Source organism: Lethenteron reissneri, chromosome 67 (assembly GCF_015708825.2).
Source record: "Lethenteron reissneri isolate LAM-NWPU_2019-01 chromosome 67, ASM1570882v1, whole genome shotgun sequence".
NCBI classification, from domain to species: Eukaryota; Metazoa; Chordata; class Hyperoartia; order Petromyzontiformes; family Petromyzontidae; genus Lethenteron; species Lethenteron reissneri.
The window spans coordinates 3,167,526-3,192,541 of NC_083845.1; the positions used below are offsets into that span (position 1 = coordinate 3,167,526).

General features: G+C 57.4%; 1 protein-coding gene across 1 annotated transcript in view; it reads left to right on the forward strand.

Annotated features, from left to right (window-relative positions):
* The window catches only part of LOC133360102 (collagen alpha-1(V) chain-like), a 70,980-nt gene extending 47,728 nt beyond the window's left edge, over window positions 1-23,252 (forward strand). Inside the window, exons 3-6 of the mRNA XM_061578689.1 lie at window positions 17,183-17,396; window positions 18,543-18,732; window positions 19,225-19,352; window positions 23,141-23,252. Of these exons, the coding sequence (XP_061434673.1) occupies window positions 17,183-17,396; window positions 18,543-18,732; window positions 19,225-19,352; window positions 23,141-23,252 (644 nt within the window). The remainder of the gene's footprint in view (window positions 1-17,182; window positions 17,397-18,542; window positions 18,733-19,224; window positions 19,353-23,140) is intronic.
* The last annotated feature ends 1,764 nt before the right edge of the window (window positions 23,253-25,016 follow it).

A 25,016-nucleotide genomic window follows, 5' to 3' on the forward strand; every position in this document is an offset into this window, starting at 1 on the left:
CGTAGGAGGGAGACACGGGAAGGGGGAGGAAGACACTGGGAGGGGGAGAGAGACACAGGGAGGGGGAGAGAGACTCGTAGGAGGGAGACACGGGGAGGAGGAGAAAGACACTGGGAGGGGGAGAGAGACACAGGGAGGGGGAGAGAGACTCGTAGGAGGGAGACACGGGGATGAGGAGGAAGACACTGGGAGGGGGAGAGAGACACAGGGAGGGGGAGAGAGACTCGTAGCAGGGAGACACGGGGATGAGGAGGGAGACTGGGAGGAGGGAGACACGGGGATGAGGAGGGAGAGGCAGTGTGGAGGGACGAGCCACCTGACTTGGTGGCGGTGTGACCCCAGGTGCCCATCGACGGCCCTCGGTGGCAACTCCCCGAGACAAAGCCCCGCTGCTACATCAGGCAGGAAACGTTCAACATCGGCGGCAGACGACGACGCGTGGGCGAGTCTGCGCCTCTGTGTGCGTGTTGGTGTACAACACGCGCGAGGCCGTTTGCGCGCGGTTTCATTCATCGCCGTGCTTGTCGTCGGAGGGTTGGGAGCGGCGGCGCTCCGGTTGGCACGCCACCCTGCGGAGATCCGTGACCTCGGCTCGATCGCCGGGCGCTCCGATGCGATGGGTCGCGAGACTCAGTGGAGCGTTGCTCGTTCCCCCCCCACCACCACATTGCCCTTGTGTGTACGTGTACTCAGTGTGTGTGTGCCTGAGTGAGATTGTATGCGGTGTGTGTGTGGAGCGGTGGTGCAGCGGTTAGCGCTGCGCTGCGAACTTGGCGACTCGATGTTCGATTCCCGCTCACGGCCAACACCGGTGACGATTGTCTGAACCGGTCCTCCCCTAGGTCGACTCAGCCTCAAATGAGTACCCGGTGCAGTGTGTAAACATCGCCACTAGGGAGAGAAAGGCGGCCGGCGTGGTGCTGGCCACCCACCCCTCGTGTGTTACGCGCAACGTAGTCCACCGATTAGCACCGTTGGCTACGTTACGGTGCGAAAAGAGGTCAACATAGAGGGACTCCTCCACTTACGAACATTCGACTTACGAACTTTCAGAAATACGAACAAACCTGGTCCGTATTCTATAGATATCTGCCTGATTCTATGGTTTTGTGAGTCTCTAGTTTTCTGTGTAAGTCTATAGTTCTGTATGTGAGTCTATGGATCTCTGTGTGAGTCTATGGTTCTGTATGTGAGTCTATCGATCTCTGTGTGAGTCTATGGTTCTGTATGTGAGTCTCTAGTTCTCTGTGTGAGTCTATGGTTCTATATGTGAGTCTATTGATCTCTGTGTGAGTCTATGGTTCTGTAGGTGAGTCCCTAGTTCTCTGCGTGAGTCTATGGTTCTGTATGTGAATCTATTGATCTCTGTGTGAGTCTATGGTTCTGTATGTGAGTCTCTTGTTCTCTGCGTGAGTCTATGGTTCTGTATGTGAATCTATTGATCTCTGTGTGAGTCTATGGTTCTGTAGGTGAGTCCCTAGTTCTCTGCGTGAGTCTATGGTTCTGTATGTGAATCTATTGATCTCTGTGTGAGTCTATGGTTCTGTATGTGAGTCTCTTGTTCTCTGCGTGAGTCTATGGTTCTGTATGTGAATCTATTGATCTCTGTGTGAGTCTATGGTTCTGTAGGTGAGTCCCTAGTTCTCTGCGTGAGTCTATGGTTCTGTATGTGAATCTATTGATCTCTGTGTGAGTCTATGGTTCTGTAGGTGAGTCCCTAGTTCTCTGCGTGAGTCTATGGTTCTGTATGTGAATCTATTGATCTCTGTGTGAGTCTATGGTTCTGTATGTGAGTCTCTTGTTCTCTGCGTGAGTCTATGGTTCTGTATGTGAGTCTATCGATCTCTGTGTGAGTCTATGGTTCTGTATGTGAGTCTCTAGTTCTCTGTGTGAGTCTATGGTTCTATATGTGAGTCTATTGATCTCTGTGTGAGTCTATGGTTCTGTAGGTGAGTCCCTAGTTCTCTGCGTGAGTCTATGGTTCTGTATGTGAATCTATTGATCTCTGTGTGAGTCTATGGTTCTGTAGGTGAGTCCCTAGTTCTCTGCGTGAGTCTATGGTTCTGTATGTGAATCTATTGATCTCTGTGTGAGTCTATGGTTCTGTATGTGAGTCTCTTGTTCTCTGCGTGAGTCTATGGTTCTGTATGTGAATCTATTGATCTCTGTGTGAGTCTATGGTTCTGTAGGTGAGTCCCTAGTTCTCTGCGTGAGTCTATGGTTCTGTATGTGAATCTATTGATCTCTGTGTGAGTCTATGGTTCTGTATGTGAGTCCCTAGTTCTCTGCGTGAGTCTATGGTTCTGTATGTGAATCTATTGATCTCTGTGTGAGTCTATGGTTCTGTAGGTGAGTCCCTAGTTCTCTGCGTGAGTCTATGGTTCTGTATGTGAGTCTATGGATCTCTGTGTGAGTCTATGGTTCTGTATGTGAATCTATTGATCTCTGTGTGAGTCTATGGTTCTGTATGTGAGTCTCTTGTTCTCTGCGTGAGTCTATGGTTCTGTATGTGAGCCTATCGATCTCTGTGTGAGTCTATAATTCTGTATGTGAGTCTCTAGTTCTCTGCCCGAGTCGCTGCGTCTCCACGCGAGTCCATGGCAAGCTGCCTCTGGCGCGTGTCCTCCCACCCTTTGGCAGTCGCCCCCCAGAGCAGGCCACCAGAGTCGCGCCAGGGCAAGAGCCTCCGGCCCCTCTCCACGTGCGAACGAGACGACGTGTGTCGTAGCCCGTCACGTGATCCTCCTCCCTGGCCGGTGTCATCCCGCGGCGGCATTTGTCGGAGCAAGCCAAACTTGTGACCCACGCGCACATACAGAGATCCCCCCCCCCCCCCCGTGTAGCCACAACACACGTGTGCAGCAAGGGCTGTTAGCGTGTAGAGGAGCCTACGTAGGCCTGGACGGCCTTTGTCTCCCCAGTGGCGATGTTTACACACCGCACCAGGTGTTCATTTGAGGCTGAATCGACCTAGGGGATGGCCAGGGCCGGTTCAGATAATCGTCACTGGTGTTGGGCGTGAGCGGGAATCGGACTCGGATCCCTGGGTTCGTAGCGCAGCGCGCTAAGCGCTGCGCCACCGCTCCCCACATTCTGACCCAAATACACCTATGACATGCACACACTCACACTCACCCACTCACCCACTCACTCTCACCCATTCCCCCACTAACTGACTAATTCACTTGCTCATTCACGCATAGGGCTGGCCCACACACCCACTCACTAAATCACCCACTCCCTCCCCACTCACTCATTCACTCGCTCACTCACACACAGGCTAACCCACTCAGCCATCCACCTATTCACTCACTCATTCACTCGCTCACTCACACACAGGTCAACCCACTCACCCACTCACCCACACACCCACCCACTCGCTCACTCGCTCACTCATTCACAGGCCAACCCACTCACCCACTCACCTGCCCACTCACTCACTCGCTCGCTCACACACGGGCTAACCCACTCACCCACACACCCTTTCACCCGCCCACTCACCCTCTTGCCCGCTCACCCTCTCACCCCTGGCCCACTCACCCACTCACCCACTCACCCACACACCCTTTCACCCGCCCACTCACCCTCTTGCCCGCTCACCCTCTCACCCCTGGCCCACTCACCCACTCACCCACACACCTTTTCACCCGCCCACTCACCCACTCGCCCGCTCACCCGCTCACCCGCTCACCCCTGGCCCACTCGCTCACTCACGCACACAGCGAGTGACACCGGCCCGTGTGTCGCGGTCGCTGCTGCCCGGCGGCGCGGTGATGAATGAGGTCGCTTCCTGGAGGAAGGAGGCCGCCTCTGCCGCTCGCGAGCAGGAATCACGGGCTGAGGACCCCCGCTCCCAGCCCCCCACAGCGTCACACACAGCCGTTTGGGGGGGGGGGGGGGTGGCAATGTTTGTGTGTGCAAGTTGCTGGCCACCCACCCACCCACCCATCCCCCTCGTGTGCCACGGTGGCGGCCTTCATAGGCGCTGCCACTCGCTAACAGCCCTTGCCCCCAGCGGTCTGGGAAGGCTACACGGCTACACAACCCGAATTCGTTCTATTCCCGCTCACGACCAATAAGAGTGGAGTATATTTGAATCGGTCCCGCGCCTCCCCTAGGTCGACTTAGCCTTAAATTAGTACGTAGTACGGGGGGAGGGGGGGCACCACGGTGGCTAGGAGATGTTAACTACCTCGCCTGGTGTACAGGAGGTCGTGGGTTCGATCTCGACCCTGACGCCTGCTGCTGTATATTTAGAGTTTGCGTGTCTCTCTCTCTCTCTCTCATCATCGTGGCTAGGAGATGTTAACTACCTCGCCAGGTATACAGAAAGTCGTGGGTTCAATCTCGACCTTGATGCCTCTTCTCCCCTCCCCGTGGTGGCGTAGATTTTCCTCCGGGTCCTCCGTTAATTTTCCGTCCGCGTTTAGAGTCAACGTGACGCATTTGGCGCAATTGTCGGCTTATAACATGATGATAAGCCGTTGAATTGGGCCTTCATTTGTGTACATAACTCGGTGGGGGGCCTTACCTTGATTACAATAAAAATAAAAACTTTTTTTAGATTCATTTTTAGTTTTCAGTGCAGCAAAAATAATCGGCGGAAACAATGGCGTCTCGGGCGTGGCACTGGGCACGGTTTGGGTCGTCTCGGCCAGCGGCCCCCAACCCCTTTTGGCACCAGGGACCGGTTTCGTGGAAGACAATTTTGTCACGGACCATGGGGGGGGGGGGATGGGGGGGTTCATCATTGGGTCTTTCCCCCTTTTTAAAGAAGCTCTCCAGCGACGTTTGTTTTTGACTAATTGTGGCCAGGGGTTAGAGCTTGTGTTTGTTTTTCACTCATTGTGGCTACTAGGGGTTAGCAGCTTGTGGGCTTACCAACACTGCGACAAGTGCGCAGTGCGGGAACGAGGCGCGGACGGAAATGGGGGCGGGCCACGTGCGGACGCACCGCTCACCACTATGCGGTGTGTAGAGTGTGTACACACACGGACTCACCGCTCACCACTATGCGGTGTGTAGAGTGTGTACACACACGGACTCACCGCTCACCACTATGCGGTGTGTAGAGTGTGTACACACACGGACTCACCGCTCACCACTATGCGGTGTGTAGAGTGTGTACACACACGGACTCACCGCTCACCACTATGCGGTGTGTAGAGTGTGTACACACACGGACTCACCGCTCACCACTATGCGGTGTGTAGAGTGTGTACACACACGGACTCACCGCTCACCACTATGCGGTGTGTAGAGTGTGTACACACACGGACTCACCGCTCACCACTATGCGGCGTGTAGAGTGTGTACACACACGGACTCACCGCTCACCACTATGCGGTGTGTAGAGTGTGTACACACACGGACTCACCGCTCACCACTATGCGGTGTGTAGAGTGTGTACACACACGGGCTCACCGCTCACCACTATGCGGCGTGTAGAGTGTGTACACACACGGACTCACCGCTCACCACTATGCGGCGTGTAGAGTGTGTACACACACGGACTCACCGCTCACCACTATGCGGTGTGTAGAGTGTGTACACACACGGGCTCACCGCTCACCACTATGCGGCGTGTAGAGTGTGTACACACACGGACTCACCGCTCACCACTATGCGGCGTGTAGAGTGTGTACACACACGGACTCACCGCTCACCACTATGCGGTGTGTAGCGTGTGTACACACACGGACTCACCGCTCACCACTATGCGGTGTGTAGAGTGTGTACACACACGGACTCACCGCTCACCACTATGCGGTGTGTAGAGTGTGTACACACACGGACTCACCGCTCACCACTATGCGGCGTGTAGAGTGTGTACACACACGGACTCACCGCTCACCACTATGCGGTGTGTAGAGTGTGTACACACACGGACTCACCGCTCTCACCTCCTGCTGCCGTGCGACCCGGTTCCTAACAGGCCACGGACCGGTCGCGGTCCACGGCCTGGGGGTTGGTGACCCCTGGTGTCGCCCACGTGCCCAGCCACCCGTGGCGACCAGCCTCTGCTTCTGCTTTGGCCGGGCAGAGGGGGCTTGAACGGCCCCGACACTTATATTACACTGGTCAACAAACAAAAAATAAATTCTGGCCTGGACTTCTAACATCTAATTTTTATGCTATCGGCATACCCCATTTTCATTGATTTTACCCGAAATTAACTCTGTCACTTATGATTGCAAGTTGTTGCGAGTCAGTGACTGCATTAGTGTTAAAATATGGTGCTGTATTTTTAGGATATTGTGTTTATAATATCATTTTATGTAGATATCCACATTTATTTAATATTTTTCTTCTGCAGTTTTTATTTAAAATGCAATATTTGATATCTCAAAAACCTGATGTGATAGACAAAAACTGATGCCAAATTTGAAATCAGCACCCCAAAATTACATTAAAACCGTTGGAATACCTTATGCCAGAAAAGTGTGTTGACCAGTGTTATGGATGACGTCAGTCAGAGAGATAGTCACAGGGAGATGAGAGAGAGAGTCACGGGGAGATGAGAGAGAGTCACGGGGAGAGAGAGGGAGAGAGTCACGGGGAGATGAGAGAGAGTCACGGGGATGGGAGACAAACACGGGGAGAGAGAGAGTCCAGTTGATTTGTTTGAACCAAACGAGAACTCCAGAGACCACGGGCGAGTCTCTGGGACAGCAGTCAGTTCTGGATCACACGATCCACTGCCATAGTGGCGACAAGTGTTGTAGCTACAATAGCCCGTGCCGGATGAAGCGAGTGCGGGGCCTGTAGCGTAATGTTATAAAGGGGCCCTAAATAAAAAAAAAACACTTAAATATTAAAATACTAACTTATTTTAGTTGCATCGTAAAGTATTTTTTTTCATTTGCTACGCAGCCAGATAATACGACAAATCGCTAACCTTAAACATAAAAGTTGAAGGCGGTATTGTACTAGAGTAATGGAGCAAGTGCAGCATCACTGATCCGGACTTGATAGCTTGGAAGCATTTAGCGCGAGGCCCTTGAAAGTGTGGGGCCCGTAGCTATATGGAGTAGCTACTACATATGTAGAGAGAGAGAGTCCAGATGTAGCTACTACATATGTAGTAGCTACTACACATATAGTAGTTACTACACATATAGTAGTTACTACACATATAGTAGTTACTACATATGTAGTAGTAGCTACTACACATATAGTAGTTACTACATATATGTAGCAACTTTTGCCTCTACGGTAATCCGGCACTGACTATAGCGCCTCCGATCAGCACGTGGTTGACCACGTGGAACTCGGGTCGCCGGGTTCGTAGCGCAGCGTAGCGCTAACCGCTACACTACAATGCGTGACGCTTCCACATGCGCGGGTCACGTGACAGATTTGACGTCACAGCTCACTTGGCGTGCAAAAAAATATGCATTCTTGAGCTCCCCCCCGCAAAAAAAGACAAAAGTATATTTTTATAATGTTTGCATGGTGTACAGTCTGGAACATACCCACATGGCAATTTTCCAGTTTGTTGCATGTCGGGAAGTACGCTAAACATTTTGAACAGACACACATTCACAACTTTGCATTATATATATTACACAGTGGCGGCTCCTGCAAAATCTCTCAGGGGGGGCAAATGTCTGGATGATTGATAAGGATAAGGTCCACCCATGCAATGAATAAATTAACAGCTTAAGCATGTAAAGGCAACTTCACTTCTTTAATATTAATGAAAAATAAAGTGACTCTTACAATGCATCTTGTTTGTTTATATACTCACTATTAAAACAAACCACTCAAGTTTATTTTATTAAATATTCCACTAGGTAGCGATAAATTATATTGTTGGATGAAACGTGCTTACGTATGATGACGTTAGCACGTATGATGACGTAAGCACGTTAGGGCTCGCCCTCCCGGAAGCCATAGAGAATGCATTGGAGCGCCCCCGTTCGACAAAAAACATCTTTGAATGTAAGTCTATGGGACCACTCGGGGCGATTCTCAGCCGGAGTGAAATCGCCCCAAAAGAGGCGGTACTCCACAGAACGTGACATGACGCTGATTGGACTATATCCAGAGGCTGACAGTGACGGCTAGCGTGACTGTGGTTGAATGACATTGGTGGTGCGTCGCCCAATCGCCCTAATGAAGAAACCGCCCCTGATATTACATGTATATAATAGATGACGTCCCGTGCAGGACCCTTGTCCAAAGCACACACGGAGGCGAGAGGGAAGCCGAACTCAAGCAGACCGTGTTTATTGCACCAGCTGCGTGCTGCCCTCTGAGCTGTGCGGCCTCGTGTCTCAGAAGCCACGTGACTCTCTCGCTAATGGGCAGCCCGAGCGAAGCGGGCTGATTTAATCTCGCGGCAAATTCATCGCAGAAGCCAAATACTCTTAAGCGCATCTTCTCTGCGTGTCGGATGGGGGGGGGGGGAACCCCGAGGACCCGGAGAGAGAGAAAAAAACAGTCGACCACGGGGAGAGAGACACGTGGACGCCAAATATACAGCAGCAGGCGTTAGGGTCGGGATCGAACCCACGACCTCCTGTACACCAGGCGAGGTAGTTAACATCTCCTAGCCACCGTGATGATGAGAGAGAGGGACACGCAAACTCCGAATATACAGCAGCAGGCTTCAGAATTGGGATCGAACCCACGACCTCCTTTACACCAGGCGAGGTAGTTAACATCTCCTAGCCACCGTGATGATGATGAGAGAAAGAGAGACACGCAAACTCCAAATACACAGCAGACGTCAGGGTCGGGATCGAACCCACGACCTCCTGTACACAAGGCGAGGTAGTTAACATCTCCTAGCCACCGTGATGATGATGATAGAGAGACACGCAAACTCCAAATATACAGCAGCAGGCGTCAGGGTCGGGATCGAACCCACGACCTCCTGTATACCAAGCGAGGTTGTTAACATCTCCTAGCCACCGTGATGAGAGAGAGACACGCAAATTCCGAATATACAGCAGGCGTCAGGGTTGGGATCGAACCCACGGCCCTCCTGTATACCAGGCGAGGTAGTTAACATTTCCTAGCGATCGTGGTGACCGAAAGAGAGATGATAAGCATTGTGTGTAGTCACCAGTGCAGTTTCTCCACTCTCATTATCCACTCGAAGCATAGCTGGCCCATGAGCACACTGTCCAGGTATGGGACCCTCCCCTCCTCCCTCTCTTTAACCACCCCATCACTCATGGAGACCTCTCCGGGGATGGGAGTGTTTGACGACATAAAACACCCGGGCAGGTGTTTTATTTTAGCAGGGCCTTGATGGAATAAGGCCCCCGCCTCTGAGTGGCACGCTCCAGGTTCAGCACCAGCGTTGACCAGTAGGGGAGCCGACCCTTGACCGCACCTGGGCATCGATCACACCCCTCACGTTCACGCACGCGCACAACAAAGACAAAGATCCCACCCCGTATAGCCTGGAACGGACTGTTTGGGGGGCAAGTGCTGTTAGCGTGCGCCTGTAAAGGCCGTGCACGTTACACCGAGGGGGTGGGTGGCCAGCACCACCCCCGGCCGCCTTTGTCTCCCGAGTGTCGATGAATGAGATGACCGGTAGTGAGATGACTGACTGAGATGACCGGCAATGAGATGACTGACTGAATGAGATGACACACAAACACTCACACACACTCAGAGCTTTAGGCAACACATGGACCATGATGTTCCATAATGGGGTTGGCCTCCCTCCCTCACCTCCCTCCACTCCCTCCACTCCCTCCCTCCCTCCAGTCCTTACCTCCCTCCACTCCCTCCACTCCCTCCCTCCACTCCCTCCCTCCCTCCACTCACTCCCTCCCTCCCTCCCTCCACTCCCTCCCTCCCTCCACTCGCTCCACTCCCTCCCTCCACTCGCTCCACTCCTCCACTCCCTCCACTCCCTCCACTCCCTCCCTCCACTCCCTCCACTCCCTCCACTCCCTCCACTCCCTCCACTCGCTCCACTCCCTCCCTCCCTCCACTCCCTCCACTCCCTCCCTCCACTCCCTCCCTCCCTCCACTCGCTCCACTCCCTCCCTCCACTCCCTCCACTCTCTCCCTCCCTCCACTCCCTCCCTCCCTCCACTCACTCCCTCCCTCCCTCCCTCCACTCCCTCCCTCCCTCCCTCCACTCGCTCCACTCCCTCCACTCGCTCCACTCCCTCCCTCCACTCCCTCCACTCCCTCCACTCCCTCCACTCGCTCCACTCTCTCCCTCCCTCCACTCCCTCCACTCCCTCCCTCCACTCGCTCCACTCCCTCCACTCGCTCCACTCTCTCCCTCCACTCCCTCCACTCCCTCCCTCCCTCAACTCGCTCCACTCCCTCCCTCTAATCCCTCCACACCCTCCCTCCCCTTTGCCACGAACACTTCGAGGGCTGGGGAAACGCAACCCGCCATGCGTAATGGACGGGCGGGTGGAGGAAATCCTCGGTTGGACCCCCCCCCCCCTGCCTGGCAGCGCCTCTGCCTTGCATCACAAGTTGAGGTCCTTCGACCGGATCGTTGGCAAACCTCAATGTTGACCCCCCCACCCCCCCCGTCATCCCTATCTCGCGGCGCCGCAGTTTGTAACAACGACGGCGAGTTTCTCGAATCCCCGCCACCTCCTTCCACTCCAGGCCGTGTCGGCTGGGGCAAAATGTGGGCCGCTCACACCTCCTTCACGACGCCTGGCTCAGGCGTGGAAGAGTAGGCCAAATACCACTGCAGAGGATGAGGCTCTCTAGATCTCCCCGCGTCGCGGAGGAGACCCCCCCCCCTTTCCAACCCAACAGTGGTGTGCGCCGGCATTTGCGGGGCTGCGCCTTTGTTTCTGCATTGTGCACTTGCAGAAGGTCCTTAATAGGCGCTCGCTAACAGCACTTCCCTCGACACACGCTGGTGTGGGGAGCTGGTGATGGAGTCGCAGGCTGCGCTACCAACCCGGCGTGCCCCAGTTCGATTTCCGCTCAAGGCCAACACCCAGTGATAGAGATTGTCTGAAGTGGTCCTGGGCCTCCCGTAGGTCGACTCAGCCTAAAATTAGTACCTGGTGCGGTGTGTCAACAAAGGCGGCCGGGCGTGTTGTTGGCCACCCACCCCCTTGTGTGCCGTGCCTGCCTTCATAGGTGTTCGCTAACAGCACTTGCCCCTACAGTCTGTTAAGCCTATACGGGGGTTCTTTGTCTTTGCTGTCCCAAACGAGCCATTCAATCCTTTGCGCCGCGATCGCCGTTGGCGCGGCCCCAGCGACTTGTGAACGACGTCCACGGGCATCTCGAGCGGCCGTCGTGAGCGAGGCGGACTGGCGGCGAGTCCCAAGGAGATGGATGCAGATGGTTGGGGTTGGAAGTAGATGGATGGATGGGGATGGATTAAAGGAGAGAGAGAGAGGGGGCCGCGGGCGATGCTCGAGTCGAGGTCCCGGTGGGCACAATCTGGACGAGCGCCGTTTGGTTTTGGTTGGTGGTGGCAGCGCCTGACGGACGAAGCTCTGGAATTAGGGGCTGAGGCTGTCGGGTTGGGTGGGCTGGAAATGAATGGTGGTGGTGTTCGTGGTGGTGTTGGTGGTGGTGGTGTTGGTAGTGGTGTCGGTGGTGGTGTTGGTGGTGTTGGTAGTGGTGGTAGTGGTGGTGTTGGTAGTGGTGTTGGTGGTGGTGGTGTTGGTGGTGGTGTTGGTAGTGGTGGTGTTGGTGGTGGTGGTGTTGGTGGTGGTGGTGTTGGTGTTGGTAGTGGTGTTGGTGGTGGTGGTGTTGGTAGTGGTGTTGGTGGTGGTGGTGTTGGTGGTGTTGGTAGTGGTGTTGGTGGTGGTAGTGGTGTTGGTGGTGGTGGTGTTGGTGGTGGTGGTGTTGGTGTTGGTAGTGGTGTTGGTGGTGGTGGTGTTGGTAGTGGTGTCGGTGGTGGTGTTGGTGGTGTTGGTAGTGGTGGTAGTGGTGGTGTTGGTGGTGGTGGTGTTGGTAGTGGTGTTGGTGGTGGTGGTGGTAGTAGTGGTGTTGGTGTTGGTAGTGTTGGTGGTGGTGTTGGTGGTGGTGGTGATGTTGGTGGTGGTGCCGGTGGTGGTGTTGGTGGTGTGGTGGTGTGGGGTTGGGGGGGTGCTGCACAGTGACTTGGAGAGGACAGCCCAGGGCCGGACACGACTTGGAGCCAGACTCAATATTATTTTCGTCAAACCAAAAAGAACGTTTCTCCTTTGACGCAGCGTCGCCGTTGGGACGCAGCGGACGCTTCGGCGCGCTCACGGGAAGGCGCAGAGGCAGCGGTCCCCTCGCCGCCCACCGCTGCCGGGTGAAGCTAGTGCGGGGCTGGTAACATGATGTTATAAAGGGGCCCTAAATAAATAAATAAAGCCACTTAAATATTAAAACACGAATGTTTAACTTGCACAGTAAAGTATTTGTATATGTTCAATTGCTACGCAGCCAGATAATACGACAAATGGCTAAAATTAAACACCCAGTGGTTCATACAAGTTGAAGGCGGTGTAGTACTATAGCAATAGAGCAAGTGCAGAATCTCTCTCTCCCCACTTGCCTCCCTCCTTTCTTACCGATATAACCTCTTGCCACGGCAACTCTCTCACCTATTTCAGCAATTTTCTTGCCGTGGTTGCTCCACCTGATGAAGATCGCTTGTGTTGCGATCGAAACGTCGTGATTTATTTCATTTTATTTTATTTCTACTAACGTGACTTTACCGGAAGAACCAAAGAGTATGGATTCCTGCAGTCACGAAAGCTTCAAAGCAAAGATCGCAATTGATAGCTTGAAAGCGTTCAGCGCGGGGACCTTGAAAGTGCGGGGCGCGTAGCCATATGTAGCTACTTTGCTACGAGGAAAATGTGGAACTGCACCAACCAACCCATACACCCACCAACCCACACACCCACCACCCCACCCACACACCCACCACCCCACACACCCACCACCCCACCCACCCACCAACCAACCCACACACCCACCACCCCACCCACCCACCAACCAACCCACACACCCACAACCCCACCCACCCACCAACCAACCCACACACCCACCACCCCACACACCCACCACCCCACCCACCCACCAACCAACCCACACACCCACCACCCCACCCACCCACCAACCAACCCACACACCCACCACCCCACCCACCCACCAACCAACCCACACACCCACCACCCCACACACCCACCAACCAACCCACACACCCACCAACCCACCCACCCACCAACCAACCCACACACCCACCAACCCACCCACCCACCAACCAACCCACACACCCGCCACCCCACACACCCACCACCCCACACACCCACCACCCCACCCACCCACCAACCAACCCACACACCCACCACCCCACCCACCCACCAACCAACCCACACACCCACCACCCCACACACCCACCAACCAACCCACACACCCACCAACCCACCCACCCACCAACCAACCCACACACCCACCACCCACCCACCCACCAACCCACACACCCACCACCCCACACACCCACCACCCCACCCACCCACCAACCAACCCACACACCCACCACCCCACCCACCCACCAACCAACCCACACACCCACCACCCCACCCACCCACCAACCAACCCACACACCCACCACCCCACACACCCACCAACCCACCCACCCACCAACCCACCCACCCTCTTCGTGTAGCTTTCACAGACTGTTGGGGCAAGTGCTGTTAGCGAGCACCTTACGAAGGCCCGCACTGCGGCAGGCGAGGAGGATGGGTGGCCAGCACCACCATGCCCGGCCGCCTTTGTCTCCCTAGCAACTTAGATGTTTTGTCAGACAGACGGACACGCTGGCGTACAGTGTCCACAGTCACGGCCGTGCAATGTCGCGGTAGTAACAGTGAGCAGGTGAGTGGGTGGTGGGCAGGGGGGTGAGCAGGTGAGAGGGTGGTGAGCTGTGGGGGGGTGAGCAGGTGAGAGGGTGGGGGGCAGGGGGGTGAGCAGGTGAGTGAGTGGTGGGCTGGGTGGTGAGCAGGTGAGAGGGTGGGGGACAGGGGGTGAGCAGGTGAGAGGGTGGTGAGCAGGGGGGGTGAGCAGGTGAGTGGGTGGTGGGCTGGGTGGTGAGCAGGTGAGAGGGTGGTGAGCTGGGGGGTGAGCAGGTGAGAGGGTGGTGGGCAAGGGGGGTGAGCAGGTGAGTGGGTGGTGGGCAGGGGGGTGAGCAGGTGAGAGGGTGGTGAGCTGGGGGGTGAGCAGGTGAGAGGGTGTTGGGCAAGGGGGTGAGCAGGTGAGTGGGTGGTGGGAAAGGGGGTGAGCAGGTGAGAGGGCGGTGAGCTGGGGGGTGAGCAGGTGAGTGGGTGGGGGGCAGGGGGGTAAGCAGGTGAGAGGTTGGTGAGCTGGGGGGTGAGCAGGTGAGTGGGTGGGGGGCAGGGGGGTGAGCAGGTGAGTGGGTGGTGGGAAAGGGGGTGAGCAGGTGAGAGGGCGGTGAGCTGGGGGGTGAGCAGGTGAGTGGGTGGGGGGCAGGGGGGTGAGCAGGTGAGAGGGTGGTGAGCTGGGGGGTGAGCAGGTGAGTGGGTGGGGGGCAGGGGGGGTGAGCAGGTGAGTGGGTGGTGGGCTGGGGGGTGAGCAGGTGAGTGGGTGGTGGGCAGGGGGGTGAGCAGGTGAGTGGGTGGTGGGCTAGGGGGTGAGCAGGTGAGTGGGTGGTGAGGCAGGGGGGTGAGCAGGTGAGGGGGTAGTGGGCTGGGGGGTGAGCAGGTGAGTGGGTGGTGAGCTGTGGGGTGAGCAGGTGAGTGGGTGGTGGGCTGTGGGGTGAGCAGGTGAGTGGGTGGGCGGCAGGGGGGTGAGCAGGTGAGTGGGTGGTGGGCTGGGGTTGAGCAGGTGAGGGGGTAGTGGGCTGGGGGGTGAGCAGGTGAGTGGGTGGTGGGCAGGGGGGTGAGTGGGTGAGTGGGTGGTGAGCTGGGTGGTGAGCAGGTGAGTGGGTGGTGGGCAGGGGGGTGAGCAGGTGAGAGGGTGGTGGGCAGGGGGGTGAGCAGGTGAGTGGGTGGTGGGCAGGGGGGTGAGCAGGTGAGTGGGTGGTGGGCAGGGGGTGAGCAGCTGAGTGGGTGGTGGGCTGGGGGGTGAGCAGGTGAGTGGGTGGTGGGCAGGGGGGTGAGCAGGTGAGTGGGTGGTGGGCTGGGGGGTGAGCAGGTGAGTGGGTGGTGGGCTGGGTGGTGAGCAGGTGAGTGGGTGGTGAGCTGGGGGGTGAGCAGGTGAGTGGGTGGTGGGCAGGGGGGTGAGCAGGTGAGTGGGTGGTGAGCTGGGGGGTGAGCAGGTGAGTGGGCAGGGGGTGAGCAGGTGAGTGGGTGGTGGGCTGGGGGGTGAGCAGGTGAGTGGGTGGTGGGCTGGGTGGTGAGCAGGTGAGTGGGTGGTGGGCAGGGGGGTGAGCAGGTGAGTGGGTGGTGGGCTGGGGGGTGAGCAGGTGAGTGGGTGGTGGGCAGGGGGTGAGCAGCTGAGTGGGTGGTGGGCTGGGGGGTGAGCAGGTGAGTGGGTGGTGGGCTGGGTGGTGAGCAGGTGAGTGGGTGGTGGGCAGGGGGTGAGCAGCTGAGTGGGTGGTGGGCTGGGGGGTGAGCAGGTGAGTGGGTGGTGGGCTGGGTGGTGAGCAGGTGAGTGGGTGGTGGGCAGGGGGGTGAGCAGGTGAGTGGGTGGTGAGGCTGGGGGGTGAGCAGGTGAGAGGGTGGGGGGCAGGGGGGTGAGCAGGTGAGAGGGTGGGGGGCAGGGGGGTGAGCAGGTGAGAGGGTGGGGGGCTGGGTGGTGAACAGGTGAGAGGGTGGTGGGCAAGGGGGTGAGCAGGTGAGAGGGTAGTGGGCTGGGGGGTGAGCAGGTGAGTGGGTGGTGGGCTGGGTGGTGAGCAGATGAGTGGGTGGTGGGCTGGGGTGGTGAGCAGGTGAGTGGGTGGTGGGCTGGGTGGTGGGTGAGTGGGTGAGGCTCCCCTCCTCTGCTGCTGCTGCTCGTCAGCTGCTCACGAGTCGAGGCAGTGACGGCTCTTGGCAATCTCTCCACCCAGCCACGCGCCCCTCCCGTGCCTCACATTCCTGCACCCCTAGAGCTGCCCTTTGCCTGCCCTTTGCCTGCCCTCTGCCCCCCCCCCACCCCCATTGACTGCCCCGGAGGAGAACGAGACGATACAATTTCGCCGACCACGGTCGATCCACTGCTGGATGAAGGCGCCCCCCCACCTCCCCAATCCCGTCGCCACCTCTCGCTGCCGTGCGGTCACTCCGTGGAGGGGTGGAGGGGGGGCGGGGGATGCCCCCCCTCCTCCCCCCTCCTCCCCCCCTCCTCACCCCTCCTCCCCCCCTCCTCACACCTCCTCCCCCCCTCTTCCCCCCCTCCTCCCGCACTCGTTCCATCCCTCGGCTGCCTCTCTGTGACTATCCCTGACCGCTTCATCGCCGTGAAGCGTCGCCTGCGGAAGTGGTCGCCTCTCCCCGCTCCTCCACTCCACGTGATCCTCTCGCGAGCGCTTCGAAAGTTGTGGGGGGGAAAAAACGATTTGGTGGCTGCTGCTGCTGCTGCGTTGGTCAGTGGTGCACAACAACAACAAACAACAACAGCAGCAGGTCAACACGTTCCGCGTCGACAACAACGCCGCGTGCGTGCGTGGCATTTTAAAGGAATATACTATCACGGGCGACGTTTCGGGCGATGAACCTTCACCGTGGCACGCTTCGTCATTTGCGTGGCACGGAAAAGAGCAAATCGGCCGGCAATGGCCCCCCATGAACGCGTTGAATTCGCGGTGTGCAAGTCGGGCCCCCCACCCTCCTCCACCTTTGTCTCCCTGCCCCCCCCCCTCCCTGATTCCCCACGCCCCTCTCGGCGTGGATGTTCCCGCAAACGCTCGTGCTTGCGTCTCTCTCATCTTTCTCTCGTCTCTCTCTCATAGCTCTGTCATCTCTCTCGTCTCACTCTCTCATCTCTCTCCCATAGCTCTGTCATCTCTCTCTTCTCTCTCTCGTCTCACTCTCTCATCTCTCCCTCGTCTCACTCTCTCATCTCTCTCTCCTAGCTCTGTCATCTCTCTCTGTCGTCTCTCTCACACGCTCGTATCTCTCTCTTTCTCATCTCCCACGCTCACTCGCATCTGTTTCATCTCTCTCATCTCTCTCGTCATCTCTCTCATCTCTCATCTCTGTCTCTCATCTCTCTCATCTCTCTCTCTCCCACACTTGCTCGCATCTCTCTATCATCTCTCATCTCACCTCTCACCTCTCACCCCCTCCCCCCCCCACCGCAGACTCGGAGTTCCCCGTGGACTTCTCCATGGTGCTGACGGTGCGGGCGCGCAAGGGCACGCAGGCCTTCCTGCTCTCGCTCTACAGCGAGCAGGGCATGCAGCAGCTGGGCCTCGAGGTGGGCCGCTCGCCCGTGTTCCTCTACGAGGACCAGCACGGCCTGCCGCCCCCAGAGGAGTATCCCATCTTCAAGGGGCTCAACTTGGCCGACGGAAAGTGAGTGGGGGGTGGGGGTGGGGGGTGGGGGGTGGGGGGGGGAGAGCCGTCGGATTGTGTGGGGAGTCGTTCTTCTTTACCGAGGGGCAGATGTGGCGAGAGGCGGGTCGATGGCGTGCGGTGAGACTAGAGAGATTGATTCTAGATTTGAAGCTTTCGTGACTGCAAGGATTCATATTCCTAGGTTTTTTTCGGTAAAGTCAAGTAGGTAAAAAAATTAAATTAATAAAAGTCAAATTAAAAAAAAATAGTAAAAAAAAAGACGGAAGCTTGTGTTGCCTCCGAAACGTCGTGATTTTTTATTTTTTATTTTTTTTATTAATTTAAATTTTTTACCTACGTGACTTTACCAAAAAAACCTGAGAGAGATGGAGGTGGAGTGAGACGGGAGAGATGTAGTGAGATAGAGTTGTAGTGAGATAGATGTAGTAAAACGAGAGGGAGAAATGTCCCAGAGTGAGACGTCAATGTGGAGGTGTTGTTGCTGCGACTGCTGCTGCTCGTCACGACGAGAGGGCTTCAGCAGACAGACAGAGAGACAGACAGAGTTCGTGTCATGTCGCTGGTCCTCCTCCTCCTGCGTTGAACGAGCCCAGACGACCACAGTGGGTTCGCCGTGCGCTCCGTAGCTGTGGGTTGCATGGCCACAGTCGCACCGCCGTGCCCCGGCGTCTTTAACCTTCCGATGCAATTCCTCTGTTCAACACCAAAGAACGTCACGGGGGAAGTCTCATGGTGCAGTGTGTCCCAATCGGGAAATGTGACCAAATCGGCAATGGGCCCCAATCGGCAATATGCCCCAATCGGGAATGTGTCTCAATCAGCAATGTGACCCAATCGGCAATGTGACCCAAATGGCAATGTGACCCAATTGGCAAAATTCCCCGATCGGCAAAGTGCCCCAATCGGGAAAATGCCCCAATTGGCAATGTGACCCAATCGGCAAAGTTCCTCGATCGGCATAATGCCCCAATTGGCAATGTGACCCAATCGGCAAAGTGACCCAATCCGGAATGTGGCAAAATCGGCAATGTGCCCCATTTCCCCCACTTTTGAATCCCAACATTACCTCCTCCGGCTGCCCCTCTTCACCTGCCCCTCCACCCCCTCCCCCCGCGACTAACCACCCCCCCACCCCCGCGGCAGGTGGCACCGCGTGGCGCTGAGCGTGCGCGGGCAGAATGTGACGCTGACGCTGGACTGCCGGAGGAGCGTGACGAGGCCACTGGCGCGCTCCCTGGCCGGCTCGCGGATCGACGTCAACGGCATCGCCGTCTTCGGCACCCGCATCCTGGACGAGGAGGCCTTCGAGGTGAGACGCGTGACCCCCCCCCTCGCCCCCTCGCCCCTCCCCTTGCCCCCCCCTCCCCCCGCGTGCGTGCGCAGCTGGAGCATCATCGCCGTGCATCACGGCGGTGCCCAAGGCCGCGCCAGCCGGCTCTGTCCCGCGGCATCCTCCTTGCCGGCGGACGAGCCCCCCGCAACGTCACGCGACGTGCCTCGAGGTGCACCTAGCCTGGCACGCGCGTGCGGGGCGTTAGTAATATTGAGTGCGTCGGGGGTGGAGGGGGGTGGCTCAGCGGTTAGCGAGTCGCCGTGCCGCCCCTTGGTGGGCGCTCGCGAACCGAACGCTTGCACCCGGCGTCCCGGCGAAGGCTCTACGGCGGAGGCAGTGCCCTGCAGTTTTGAATGCCCGGCGAATGTCGGCCGGACGAGTTCGTGCGTTTTGCTTCGATGCTACCGTCCGTGGGTCGCCCGCGCGGAGAGCGATGCGTCAGCGACGCGTCGGTGAAGGTGCCGCGGGGGTCGACGGCGTCGTTGACGACAGAAGCGCGGAGGGGGAGGCTCCCGCGCGGGGTTCGAGGCGACGGATCGCCCCATGGCGATCGCCGCACAGCGGCCGTCGAGACGACGTCAGCCCCGGCCGTCGACACCAATCCGACCCGCGACGGGAAGGTCAGAAAAACATTCCGGCCGGCCGGGCGGACGGCGAGGGAGCAGAGGCCGCGGAGCGTGGCGAGCGGGTCGCCGCGTCACCCCCGGCGAGCGTGGTCTCGCCCGGGCGAGAGTCGCTCGCGGCGCTCGCTGCGGCTTCCGAGCGGTTGGATCGTCACCTGGGCCTGCCGCCCCGCTCCCTCGCGACTCTAACCTGCGGGGGCTGAGAGCGCGAGAAGAGGGAGAGGTGGGTGGGTGGTTAACGAGCAGCCGGCGTCGCCAGGGTGACGGCCAGGGCACGGCGGGGGGCTTCCTCGTGGGTTGGGAGTTATGGGCGTGGTGAGGAGCGCGGTGGCACCGATGGGGCCCACAGAGGTCAGAGCGGTGGCACGGGTTGGTCCCACAGAGGTCAGAGCGGTGGCATGGGTTGGGCCCACAGAGGTCAGAGTGGTGGCATGGGTTGGGCCCACAGAGGTCAGAGTGGTGGCATGGGTTGGGCCCACAGAGGTCAGAGCGGTGGCACGGGTTGGGCCCACAGAGGTCAGAGTGGTGGCATGGGTTAGGCCCACAGAGGTCAGAGCGGTGGCATGGGTTAGGCCCACAGAGGTCAGAGCGGTGGCATGGGTTGGGCCCACAGAGGTCAGAGTGGTGGCATGGGTTGGGCCCACAGAGGTCAGAGCGATGGCACGGGTTGGGCCCACAGAGGTCAGAGCGGTGGCACGGGTTGGGCCCACAGAGGTCAGAGCGGTAGCACGGGTTGGGCCCACAGAGGTCAGAGCAGTAGCGGCGGGGGCCGTCGCCACCACCACCGCGGAGAAACGATTTTATTTGGAAATAATAGCAATTACATAAATGTGTACCGTGTCGACGTCATGCGAAGAGTACGTCAGCCCATTTAGCCAGAGCCACGTGGCAGCTTCCTCCTCCTCATCCTCCTCATCATCATCATCATCATCCTCATCATCATCATCCTCCTCCTCATCATCATCCTCCTTCACCCCATCCTCATCATCCTTCTTCCCATCCTCCCCATCATCATCCTCCTTCTCCCCATCTTCATCATCCTCCTCATCATCCATCCTCCACATCCTCATCCTCCTCATCCTCCTCATCATCATCCTCCTTCTCCCCATCCTCATCATCATCCTCCTCCTCATCATCATCCTCCTCCTCATCCTCATCTTCCTTTTCCCCATCCTCATCATCCTCCTCCTCATCATCATCCTCATCATCATCATCCTCCTTCTCCTCATCATCCATCCTCCTTCTCCCCATCTTCATCATCCTCCTTCTACTCATCATCATCATCCTCCTTCTCCTCATCATCATCCTCCTTATCCACATCTTCATCATCCTCCTCATCATCCATCCTCCACATCCTCATCCTCCTCATCATCCTCATCCTCATCCTCCTTCTCCCCATCTTCATCATCCTCCTTCTACTCCACATCCTCATCATCCTCCCCATCCTCCCGATCCTCGTCCTCCCCATCATCCTCATCCTCCCGATCCTACATATGTAGTAGCTACTACACATGTAGTAGGGGGGGGGGGGGTTTCTCGCTGGACTGAAGACACGCGTGTGTTGTATGTGTGCCCGACATATACAGCGCGTGAACCGTCGACCCTTTTAACGCTGCTGCTCGTTGCTGGCTGCTTGGCGGCGTTGTTCTGGGGAGCGCTGGAGGGCGAGCGGCTCGCAATCGGAGGGGCCGAGAGAGTTCGTGACAGAGGGTGCTGATGGAGGGGGGGTGGAGTGAGGGGGGATTTAAGAAACTCGCCATCATTGCTCCGAACTGCCGCGCCAGGAGATAGGAATCGAACCGTCCAGAGTCCTCGTCGCTACGCCGCGGCGGAAGCATCCTGCGTTGGTGCTGAGCCGGTGGACGAAATTCCACATTCCTATGGCGAGGACGAGTCTATTCCATAGGACAACTGCCCCCTGTAGGGTGGGATGACAGGGGGGGGGGGTGTGATTCAGCCCATTACACCTCCCGGGGGAGGGGGAATCGATAAAACAAATACCGATTTTTTTTTTTAGATTTAAAGCTTTCGTGACTGCAGGGATTCATCTTCTTGGTTCTTTCGGTAAAGTCACGTAGAAGGGAAGTAATAAATTAATAAAAATAAAACATAATAAAACAATTCTCACGACGTTTCGGCCACAATGCAAGCAGCCGTCCTCAGGTGAAAACCAGGTCTGTCGAGGCGACAGCGTCTGTCTGCTTGCGTTGTGGCCGAAACGTCGTGAGAATTGTTTTATTATGTTTTATTTTTATTATTTTATTACTTCCCTTCTACGTGACTTTACCGAAAGAACCAAGAAGAAGTACTGATTTGTCCTACGGATTGCCTCCTCTCTCTCCCTCCCCCCGTCATACGAATGTGGAATTTCCACCCACCGCCGGCTCTAGCAGGGCCGGACAACGTGGAGATGAGTAGCAGCGGCTGTGGGGGGTTCTTCTCGGGCAGGCGACCCCCACCACCCCCCCCCCCCCAGGCGAACCACGCGCCGTGGGTCGCTGCTTCTGAGGGCGGTGGAGGAACCCAACACCTCGGGGGGGGGGCATGGGACCCCCCCCCCCACCGTACCCTCACGTGACCCCTCGCCCTTCGTCACGGTCGGCAACCCCCTCCGCCTCCCCCACTGCCTCCCCCGCCACCACCACCACCGCCACTACTACCACAGCCATCACCACAACCACCACAACCACAACCACCATCACAACCACCACAACCATAACCACCACCACCACAACCATCACCACAATCATCACCACAACCATCACCACAACCATCACCACAATCACCACCACAATGACAACCACCACCACAACCATCACCACCACAACCATCACCACAACCATCACCACAATCACTACAATCACAACAACCACAACCACCACCACAACCACCACCAACCATCACCACAACCACCACTACCACAACTACCATCACCACCACCACCACAAGCACTACCACCACAACCACCACCACAACCACCACTGTAGCTCCCGCTCCTTCTCCCTCCTGTTTGACGACCCCTCCCACCTCACTTGGGGGGGGGCCCCACCATCTACCACCCCCCCTGTATTCGGGGACGGCTAAGAACAATAAATGAAACGTCCGATCGTTGAAAGGCGTTCTGTGCGAAGTCGCGGCTGCTGCCTTCTGCGGCTGCCCAGCCATGGAATGCGTGCGGGGAGAGAGAGGGGAGAGAGAGGGGAGAGAGGGGAGAGAGAGGGGAGAGAGAGGGGAGAGAGAGGGGAGAGAGGGGAGAGAGAGAGGAGAGAGGGGAGAGAGGGGGGGGGGCGCGGTGGTGGTGGTCCGGCGATAAAGACGCATTCCACGCGCAACCCCCACCGCTGTGCGTGCCTTAAACTTTCCTTCTCACCGTACGTAGCCGGCCGCGCTAATCGGAGGTGCGTGGGAGGGACGAGGAACCTGAACCCAGGAAAGGAGTGCTACAGAAATAACTTTGTCAATCTTGAGTAGTGCTTCATCTTCTTTCTCTTGACCTGGGGGGGTGCACGCTACACGCTGCACCCACTGGGGGTGCGAGATGCCCTTGCTGGGGGTGGGGGGGGGGGGGCGAGACGCGGCCAGATTTATGTCCGAAGGTAAATCATCGAAAGCGCAAATTAAGCACGGCCACGTTAATTTACAACTTCCTTTGTTTCGTCAAACCCTATGTGTCTATTAACATTGCACAATTTTTTCTTGTTAAACGATCAATAACCAAATGGGTGCAAGGCTGCGGTTAAGGTTAAGAACCCGCCAGCTTCCCCGTGGCTTCCGAACATGGGCAGGGAAGGAGCGTTCCAGACGGCCGCGGGAGCGCGACGTGAAAGCTCCCGCCGGATCGGTTCGACGGCTGCGGTGATGGCTTTCTCGCTCCTTGTCGAGATCAGCGAGGTGTGAACAACAACTACAACAACATCAACAGCAACAACTACAACAGCAACAATGTAAATACGCAGACGAATACATCGGCGCAGAAGGCCGTGCGGATGATGGGGGGTCCCCAAAGCCACCGATCTCTTTGGCCTGAGACGTCGCGGATTCTCCCCGCCCACGGCCACCTCAAGCCGGAGAGGCTCCTTCGGCACTCACGATGGCAGCCGGTTCCGGTCTCGCTCCGTGCAGGCCCCACACGGAGCGAAACGTCGGACACCGTGCCGAGGGTCCGACCCTGCCGCACGGGGAGGGACCCTCGGCATCTGGCGGTGCGGTGTGGGGGGGGGGGCGGCTGTAGTTTGAGTGACGTCGTCGGGGGTAACGTCTGAAGACGCTCGTCCACACGAGCTCGGAGTTCGGAGTTTGGAGGAGGAGGTCGGTGCCTTTGGCTGCAGCCGTGCGGGGGATGGAAAGGCACTGACGGGGTGGAGGGAAAAAAAACCCCAGGAATGGAAAGAAAAATAAAGAAATCATTAACGAGCTCACAGGATCCACCACCAGCCGTGGCGGCTTCACTCCACTCGCCGTGACCTCCGCCACCTCTGCCTGTGCCTGTGACTCTGCCTGTGTCTCTGCCTGTGTCTGTGGCTGTGTCTCTGCCTGTGTCTGTGGCTGTGTCTCTGCCTGTGTCTGTGTCTCTGCCTGTGGCTGTGACTCTGCCTGTGACTCTGTCTCTGCCTGTGGCTGTGACTCTGCCTGTGTCTCTGCCTGTGTCTCTGGCTGTGTCTCTGCCTGTGACTGTGTCTTAGCCTGTGTCTGTGTCTCTGCCTGTGTCTGTGACTCTGCCTGTGTCTCTGCTTGTGTCTGTGGCTGTGTCTCTGCCTGTGTCTGTGTGTCTGCCTGTGTCTCTGCCTGTGACTCTGCCGGTGTCTGTGGCTGTGTCTCTGCCTGTGTCTGTGTGTCTGCCTGTGTCTCTGCCTGTGTCTGTGTCTCTGCCTGTGTCTGTGTGTCTGCCTGTGTCTCTGCCTGTGTCTCTGCCTGTGTCTGTGGCTGTGTCTCTGCCTGTGTCTGTGTCTCTGCCTGTGGCTGTGACTCTGCCTGTGTCTCTGCCTGTGTCTGTGTCTCTGCCTGTGTCTGTGACTCTGCCTGTGTCTCTGCCTGTGTCTGTGGCTGTGACTCTGCCTGTGTCTCTGCCTGTGTCTGTGGCTGTGTCTCTGCCTGTGACTGTGTCTCTGCCTGTGTCTGTGTCTCTGCCTGTGTCTCTGCCTGTGTCTGTGACTCTGCCTGTGCCTGTGACTCTGCCTGTGTCTGTGACTCTGCCTGTGTCTCTGCCTGTGTCTCTGGCTGTGTCTCTGCCTGTGCCTGTGTCTCTGCCTGTGATTGTGGCTGTGTGACACTGGACCGATGCCAAATAAAGAACCCAACGAGCCTGGAGACGCTCTCACTCAGGATTTTCTCAACTATAATAATTTTAAAAAAATGATGATAATAACATGATAATTATAGTATTTATCATCCCCCAGCCTACCCACCTACCCCCCACCCCAGATGTGCGAGGTGGGACGACGCTAACGGAAGACAGAGAGCCCCCCAACGGGAGACACAGAGCCCCCCAACGGGAGACACAGAGCCCCCCAACGGGAGACACAGAGCCCCCCAATTAGTGTTTTGTTGACTCCCGAGCGCCGTGCCATCGCAAGGCAGCGACGCGTACCATCACGTGGGGTGGGCGGTGGAGGGGGGGGGGCTTTAAAAACTAAAATGTATGAAATTGCTGAAACGACTTTG